At 35.8% G+C, this 9,401-nt stretch overlaps 1 protein-coding gene and 1 long non-coding RNA gene across 2 annotated transcripts; both read right to left on the bottom strand.

Moving 5' to 3' along the window:
• Positions 1-2,706: 2,706 nt before the first annotated feature.
• On the bottom strand, positions 2,707-5,335 carry LOC308402236 (uncharacterized protein; the record flags this gene model as incomplete). Its single annotated transcript, XM_080890924.1, has 6 exons — positions 2,707-3,399; positions 3,499-3,583; positions 3,657-3,805; positions 4,787-4,955; positions 5,097-5,204; positions 5,320-5,335. The coding sequence occupies 6 exons, from the start codon at positions 5,333-5,335 to the stop codon at positions 3,285-3,287; spliced, it is 642 nt and encodes a 213-aa protein (XP_080747050.1). The 3' UTR covers positions 2,707-3,284.
• Positions 5,336-6,277: 942 nt separating this feature from the next.
• On the bottom strand, positions 6,278-8,754 carry LOC308402051. The gene is made up of 3 exons (XR_013972679.1): positions 8,438-8,754; positions 6,528-6,584; positions 6,278-6,328 (listed from the first exon to the last, which is right to left on the bottom strand). It is a non-coding gene; the product is annotated as an uncharacterized lncRNA (long non-coding RNA).
• Positions 8,755-9,401: the final 647 nt, after the last annotated feature.

The raw sequence follows: 9,401 nt of genomic DNA, 5'->3' as shown, positions 1-9,401 counted from the left end.
ATAAACAAGTTTAACACCTACTTGCATGTCTTTCATCCACTCTAATGCAGCCCGTTGAGTGAGAATTATTCAAGGAGGAACACAATGGCACACACCTTGCACAGCAGCTCAACTGGTTTGACCACATAATGCTTAACTAAACTCAAAACCGTGTCTGTCTCTTGAGAAGAAAAAAAAGAAGAAAAAAAGAAAAAGAAAACGTATATCAGTGTTTTTGCTTTGTCACTGTGAGACAATGGCACTGAAGTTTTCAAGCCTTTCTGCATTTACCATTTCATTTTTTGTCCGATTTGTTTTTCAATGCACTGCAATAATCAGAAATTTCCAGTTTAAGATAACATCTTCTCTTTGTTTAAGAACCAGTTAATAAAGAGTGAGTGAACAGTGAGGCATATCACCACCCGTGTAACCGAACTCTGCTTGTCCCTGTCCATGCAAGTTTGAACACTTTAAAACTTGTGCTGTGTTTATGTTTTTCAGTTTCTGCTATTACCATTAAAAAAAGCAGATAGCCTTGCTAATCTCATTTCTTTTCACTTAAACATGGAGTTAGCTTTCATTCATAATGCTTCAAAATTATTGCATTTAAACAGGTTGCCAATGTGAAGTATTTGTTACTTTAGCGCAGTGTAAGAAGTGTTCACATTACTTTCACTTTTGGTTTGTATCATGAAGAGACAGGTGCATGCAGAGCTACAAGCTGGTGTTGTTGCATTCTTTACATTGAAAGGACTAAGATGCTTGGTAGAAAGCACTAAGACAGTAAGAAGTATATAAATAATACCTTTTTTACTGTCAATTCTGTGCAAAGGAGTAATGTTGGAAGGTAAAGTGGCACCACACATTTTCTACTGAGTAATTACCGTTATTGCAAATCTTGATATATATATATATATATATATATATATATATATATATATATATATATATATATATATATATATATATATATATATATTTCAAGACATTAAATACGAGGTTATACGAGTCATTCATATAAACCTTTTTTTCTGTTAATGTTGGTAACAGGTAGAAAAGTATGAAGGAGCATTAGTAATATATTAGTAATATATATTATTGATCATATTGATCATTATTGAGAATACATTTGGAATTTCTTCCACAGTTTTCCGTCTGACTTTCTATGCCATCTTTTTAATGTCCTTAAAGTCCTCTCCACACTCTGTTTATGTGCTAAGAAATAACCTCCTTCTTACTAAAACCGATTCTGAAGTACGATCTCATTAACCCAACTACACAAGACGTTTTGCAGAGGGTAAAGCAGCCATGACAGTTTGCTTGATACAACAACTGTAACATTCAGATTTCTTTTTCTCAAAATAGAATTACAACTTTAATCTTGAAACTTCAATTTTATTCTCAAAATGATAAATAATATTTTTCTTCTTAATGTGGCCTAATACTCCATCATAGGAAAGACATTTTCCTCATAACAAAGAAAACTCTAGTCTAGGTGTTGGAGTAAAAAACCTTAGTAAACAGAACCAATCAGTGCAAAGTTTAAAAAGACTGAAGAGACTGCTTAAACTTTTCTTTAGGAGTTAGATATGTCACTGTATTTCTTGGTCAGTCTTGGACACATCACCCAGTTTGGACTGGTGTGAATAAGTGACCAACGAACTAAATAAGGCCACACATTCTAAGGAGGAGAGGCCAGGGCCCCCTATAAAAACATGGAGGCTCCAGTCAACATAACATAACAACACAAATAAAATAGCCTCTACACATTTAACAGAATATTCATGCTCACAGTATTCAAGTTAAAGTTGACAGATTATATGAGTTAGGCTGTATGTTATATAACATATATGTCATGGTTCTATTGTGAACCAAAGTCTAACGTTTTGTTAGACTTTGGTTCCACTCCACTGATTAAAATAGCTGCCTTTCCGCACCAGTTGTGGTAGAGATGCATGCTGGGAATTTTTTTATTTTTTATCTTAACTTAATCTCAGTCATTTGTGCAAAATGTCCTTTAACCTGTTGTCATCAAATATGTAGGAGCTAAGATAAGGCATATTAGAATATCTTGAAAGTAAGAAGATGAAAGACTACTCCATCCCATTTAGTACTTTAGTTTTCTTTATATGCAGTTTTATTTTAAACTGTAAATCTGAGCATTATATATACATATGTTTTGGGAAACTATAAACAATGACCAAAAGGTAATAATAACAGTAAAAATTATAACAATTTATTTAGTAGTTGCAGTATTAGAAGTACTCATCATTTAAACTTGTGTTTAATTTTCCTAAGACTTCTAAACTGGTCCATTGTTTGAGTTAGGTGCCTCCTTATGCAGGAATAGGTCAGTGTTAAGTGGCTATAGAAAATATAACAAAAAAAGCATTTCTTTGAAAATAGTCAAGTAATACTGGACATAAATGAGCGAAAAAGGAGCCAATGTCCAAAGGAAAACTTTGAAACTTCAAAAAACCCAGTGAACCGTTGCTATTAATGTTGAAAATTTACAAGAAAGTCTAGCTCTCTCCTTGAAAAGAAAATACAAAGAAACAAGGGTGGCTCGAATGTGTTTTGAATTTCTTGTACATCAACCTCCCCAGCAGGAGGGGCTTATAGCTGTTGTACAGAAGAGCTCGCAAACAAGGTTAGGGAATAGTTTGGATTCTTTATTCATTCGCTTGATATCCATTCCATAAACTGTTCTGAGGAAGTCATGAAATTATGCAAGAAAAATAACAGCATTATATTTGTCAGAGATCCTTGAATCAAGTCAGCCTCATTACATGTCATTTGCAGTTTGAGGCTAAAGACAAAACAGAAGAAATGTTTTAAAAAGTCTTCTCTCTCAATGTTCTGGTACTTAACCAGGATTCAGAAATATTTGAAATTGTTATTTATAAGCAAACCTTCTACAATCCAACTCTCTTCCAGATCAGCCAGCAAAGCTGATTAACATTTAGCTATAACAATATGATTACTGTAGTTTAAACTTATAAAATTAATTTTTTTATTTTTCAACGAATTTAAAAAAATAAAGGTGTAGAAGTATGCCTGTTATTGTCATGTCAACTGCATTTGTGTCATTTTGGACGCTATGTTAATGGCAGATGGTGGTAATCATAAATCCTGATTTATGTATGTTATTTTTAATTGGTAATGCTGTCTGACACTAGATCCACATTCACAGTTATATTTCTACATGTTGGAAACAGATGGAAAGAAAGTTTCCACAATATATGTTTTTGCCTTGTTTTCCTTTTAAATTAAAGATTTTTCAAATAAATCAACATATTTGCCAGTTAAAGCTGTGTAATGACAAACTGGAACAGTGGTCTCTGCAGGGCAGAGTCAGCAGACGTGAGCCAACACTTCATTGTGACAGGAGAAGCAAAGCTGTAGTCAACAACCATCTCCCTACAAAAGAAAGAATAAAGAGATCATTAATCTTTGTAGAAATGGCTGGATTCTAAAGCAAAACAAAAACATAAATACAAAAAAGAAAAGAATATATACCCAGTAACGTCTGCCTCCTGGTTTTTAATCTTTAGTTTTCTGACAGGAGCTTGCTGTACCTCCTCATAAACTGCAGCCTCTACAGCTGGAAAGAGAGAGTGAAGCAACATTGAAAACCAATGCAGCAAGGACACAAACACACACAGCTTTTCACTCACCTAAAAGTCCTTCAGCATTGTTGTCCGAGGGACGCTGTCTTAAAACTGGCCAAAGGATTTTTGGACCATTGTTCTCATGAACTATGATGACCATTCGCATGTCTCCAGTGGCAACGTCTATTTCGTTGTTGCGCACAATCACTGTCACACTGGAAAAACATGGAGTTACTCAACTTTTTTTTAAAGCTGTATAAAGCACCTGCACAGATCATGCTACTTGGATGAATTTAGCCTGCTCTGATTAAACAGCAGTGCAGTGCATAAAGTACAGGGACTTTAATGTTAGCATCTTTTGTAAAAGTGAATTTATGACAGTGAATTCATGACAAACTCTACTTCATGTCTGCCCCTGCCATTTTCATTCTGTACTTCAGTTCATGGCCTGAACAAATAATTATTTGCATCCATCAATGCATTTTCTTCCACTTATCCATGATAGGAGCTGGAGCCTATTCCTGAGAGTTGGGGTACACCCAGGATAGGTCCTCAGTCTGACACAGTGCTGGCTTGGTTTCTAATAAGTAAACTTAAGTCTGTAAATAAATATAAGTGTATGGCTTGTAGTCTACCTCAGCATAAAAAGTGAAGATCTGTATGCACTCGTCTGCCTGTATTCTCGTGCATTTGGGCTTTACTCAAATCCACTCATGTGAGAAACAATCATGTTCCTGCTTTCGCTTTCCTTTTCTGAGCCAGCTAATCTCTGTTCTGTGTGTTTTAAATCTCACAGCCTCTTATCATTTTGCTTTTCGGACTCCTTCATGTGACCCACCTCTTCCAATTGCTTTACCTCATCCACCATTCGCATGTACCCTCCTAACATTGACTCTGATCTGTTACACTATGTCTAATCACCAAATAGCTTATAATTCATACTCTTTACTTATAAATCTTACCGGTGCTTTCAAACGATCTGTCCTTACTAAAATCATATCCCATCTGTTCAATAATCAACACAAAATAAAAAACAAACTTTTTAGGGGTTTCAGCCTCAGAGATGTCAGCTAACATATATAGGTGCTGAGAGAGACAGTCTTCTCATGTAAATCTTGGTAACACAGGTGAATAAGGTCACACATCTGTGCTTAAAGCTGAGAGCACGAGTCTCGACCATGATAATACAACATCACCTTCCAGCTGTAATGCGATCCTGTCCAGTGTAATATGTCACTGTCTGTCCATCTCGTACAGTGACCCAGTTGGTGTCGATCTCAACATGTTGGCTGTCTTTGACGTGTATGAAAATTCTGCTGAAGCCTCCATTTGTAACTGAATCAAGCTCACCATTTACAGACAGTTCTAGAAGAAAAGAGAAATGCTCATCTTATACCACAAACTGGAGTTTTCATATGAAAAATAACAATGGGGAAGAAAAATATTCGTTTATATTACACTGAAAAGAAAAAAAAAATTAGGATGGAAAAAGCTAACACTACTGACCCCTGCTGGGATAGTGAAGAAGTTTAAGGCGGACAGGTCCACTGACATCAAAGCATAGTGGAACAGTCTGATTCTCAGCTTTTAGCAAAAACCTGTGGAGTACAGGAACTAGAGATACAGAGGTACACAGTGTTAGAACATTTTTAGTGAAATTAAATATTCACCCCAGGTTTTCTACCCAAAATGTGCTTTATAACCCCTGAGCCAGGAATCCAAAAAATACACATTTGTTCATACATACTATGCAGAGCCTGATTTATATAACATATTATTCTTACAATTTTGTTTGCTTTTCTTTTTGTTTTATGGTTAATGAAGAGATTTGAAAAACAGCCCATGTTTGGAGTTTCCTTCCAGAAAAAAAGTATGTAATTTGCTGCATATCTGAGTACATCATGGGTTGTTTGGAACTTGCAATACAAAAAAAGCAAACAAACAAAAGAAACCAAACCAAAACAATTACTATTATTTTTTTTATCAACCTGAATGACATCAAGGCAATACAATACCATCAGTGTATTCCAGAGTAGTAGTATCACGTGAAAGATGAACAACAGCAGGTTGGACATCAGGGAGAACAACTGTAAATACATTTAATCACATACACTAATATTTTAAGTCTTTATGTTGCATATTGAGTTTATAAACACATCCTGATACTAACCACTGCTTTAAATAAATAAATAAAGACATGTATATATTGAGTCTCACAACTCAGTGTCAGTCTGTAAACATAGTTTGTACATAAATTCTAATTTTTGCACTTCAACTTGTTAGAAATGTTGTTGACAAACATTATCAAAGACAGCTCCTACACTGGTTTTGACCTGTTCAACCTGCTTCACTCAGGGAAACACTACAGATGCAGCGTAAATAGTTTCTTCCAAAAAGCCATAACCACGCTGCACTGACAATACAATACCACCTCCCAATCCAAGGACTACCCTCTACACCCAGACTACACTCTTTACCATCACTACTGTGTAATATTTAATTAACGTGCAATAACCAACACAGTAAATATATAACCCTATTTGTTTTTCCCCCATTATATATTTATACATTTGATGTTTTTTGAATACTGTTCATATGTATATAGTGCTGCAAAATACTGTTAATCTAAAGCAGCAGTTACATAAACCTTGCATTGGGTGACGGACTAATAAATTTGTTAAGCACTTCACCTGGTGCAAGGTATCCTCTCCCTCCTCTGGGGGTGTGCTGTTCCATGACTAAAAATAAACAGTAACATATAAGAAGGAAATATCTGCTTTTATGAAATACTATTTTTTGCATGTTTTTGTAAAAGAGTACATTTGAAAAAATAATAAATAAAAATAAAAAATTGGTAGTTACCAATACTGTTAATCTAAAGCAGCAGATGCATAAACCTTGCATTGGGTGATCTAATAAATTTGTTAAGCACTTCACCTGCTCCAGGATGTCCACTCTCTCCTCTCTCTCCTCTGGGGGTGTGCTGTTGCATGACTAAAAAGAAACAGTAACATATAAGAAGGAAATATCTGTTTTTATTATATACTTTTGTATGTTTTTGTAAGAGTACATTTGAAAATTCAGGGATAATATTAATGATTATATTTTAGCATTGACAATATGATTTTAATTAAACAGCTTGCACATACTGGTGTATTAATTATTCCATTAAACAGATTTGTTTTGGTAGTTACCAATACTGTTAATTTTATGGTAGCAATTACATGAACCTTGCATCAGGTGATGGTCTATTACATTTGTTAAGCACTGTACCTCGACCAGAGAATCCTTTTTCAGGTGAATTCTGTACATTACGTGACTTAAATAAGAATAGACAATCGGACTTCTACCGGATTGCAGAAGTTGGAACAGTTTGTTGCCAGGATGGGACGGGTCCTTCAGTATCTGCGCTGCTCTAGTCCGTCATCTCCTGGTTGCATTTATACCCTAGTGGAGGTCCCTTAAGAGGACTATTAATCATGTGACTCATCACATGAGCCAAAGTGTGAAAAAGGCATGGGTCATAATCACAAGAGGTTTTTGGGTTAAACCACTGTGGGACCTTGCTTCACCTGATGCTAGATGTAAGTGGGGCGTGAGCTGGGAAGGGATCTCAAAGCTGGTTTGTAGGTGGCAGACAGTTGGTGTTGTAAGCAACCCCCTCTGTTCAAAGATGGTCATTCACAGTAGACATAAATAGCTTCTTTTACTCCTCTTTCAGATTATCTGTCTTCTGTTTCCAAAATGTGAACATTGCCATCCTTGACAGAGTGACCTTTGACCTTTAGATCCAGTTGTATAGCCAAGTCTTGTCCCGTCAAGATGGCTCTTCTATGTCATGTGTTTATAGTATGGCTGTTTGGATTCTGTGATGTAGAGGTGTGGCTGGGTCTGAAGTGGACTGGGATGTCATGCTTGGTGAAAATTCTCATTTGGTTCTAGAACTCAATACGTTTCTCAGATGAAAGGTGAAACATCTTCAAGAAACTTAAAGAAGTCCATTAACTTAGATTCCAAGCTCCTTAGACTACCATGACCTGGATGACTGAGAACCTACCCCATTAGCCTTTTGCAGGTAGTTGTAAAAATTTACCATAGTCTCCGATAGTATTACAGGTACATTATCCCATTAATAAACTGAAAAAAATAAATAAAAACATTCTGAACGGTCTTCAATTTAGAAGTATCCTTAGAGGTTCTAAGGTTCTAAGCCTGATCAGAAATGGCCCCAGTGGAAGGGTGGCTGTTTTATGAAAGGGAAACAGAGGCAGACAACCATTCACACTGACATTCACACCTATGGACAGTTTAAGTTTAAAATAATCAGTTAATCCAACCCTGCCAACTGCATGTCCTTGGACTGTGGGAGGAACCTGGAGAGGACTAGGGCTGCCACAAACGATTATTTTGATAATCGACTAGTCACCAATTATTTTTGCGATTAGTCGACTAATCAGATCATACATCCATTGGACATAAAACATACAGCTTATTGCACCAGCAGCATCTGCTCTTATATAACTATCATTAGCTTACAGCTTTAAGTGTTTAAGGTATGTGCTAAATAAAAATAAAGACAAGATGATAGTTTGTTAAATTTTAATGAAATTTGCAGATTGTTTCGGTGAAGTTTAATAAACTTCTTACTATCTAAAATATAACGGGACACCGGAGTATATTCTCGAGCATCTCACACTTCTGATAATCAGTCGTCTGCTTATTCAGCTGTGTAAAAACTATAATTTTAATCTCAGCCAAACCGATTTACTCAGGAACAAATAAAATACTAAAAAAAAGGCCAAACAATAACATTTTTAAGTTATCTAAGTGACTTATGTATGTTTAACCTGAGTAGCGAAAGACAGCGGTGGGTTTGAAAACGATTTGCCGGGAGTCCAGTGTTCTCACGGGCTCGAGTGCGCCTTGCCCCCAGCTAGGAAAAAGTCGGAGCGCTTTTGAAAATATGTGGTGTCTTGATAAACTGAGCAGATATTTGAGGTTTAAATAGTTACATTCTCGCCTGAAAATATGTTAAATATATTTTGTGACCCAGAGAGAATAATCAGAGTAATATTAAAACTAGCTAGCTGCCGCCATTGTTGGAAACTGAGCTGGCCTGCGCTATGAATTCTGGGACACAACTTCTTCTTCTTTGGGGTTTAACGGCAGCTGGCATCCTTGTACATGCAGTGCTGCCATCTTCTGTTTCAGTCCGTTATTACACTCTTAAATCTTATTACTGCGTCTTTTCGACTATTAAATCAGTCGTCGACGATTTTGATAGTCGACGTAATTGTGACTAGTCGACTAATCGTGGCAGCCCTAGAGAGAACCCACACAAACATGAGAAGAACACACACACACACACATATATATATATATATATATATATATATATATATATATATATATATATATATATATATATATATATATAGATAGATAGATAGATAGATAGATAGATAGATAGATAGATAGATAGATTTAAACCATAACAATTTTGGGAAAATCAGATGTGGTTGAGCAGAAGAAAAAAAAAATCTGATAATGTAAGATGGGATGAGTCTAAAAAATTAACATGCATTTATATAGAACTTGCTGACAAGAAAAAATATAACTGTGTTTATAAGTGAGAAGTGAGGGAGCAGGTGAGAAGTGACGGAGCAGGTGAGTAAGTGACGGAAGTGACGGACAAGGTAAGCGACTCATGTTGTAACTGACGTCAGACGCCGGAGATTTTGGCGGAAAATTAAAGCAAATGGTAGTTTAGATTTGAACAAATTCATTTAAGCTTCAGCATTACCAAATACA

This window comes from Rhamphochromis sp. 'chilingali', assembly GCF_963969265.1.
Source record: "Rhamphochromis sp. 'chilingali' genome assembly, chromosome: 9".
Classification (NCBI taxonomy): Eukaryota; Metazoa; Chordata; class Actinopteri; order Cichliformes; family Cichlidae; genus Rhamphochromis; species Rhamphochromis sp. 'chilingali'.
This window is presented reverse-complemented; position numbering and strand designations above follow the sequence as displayed.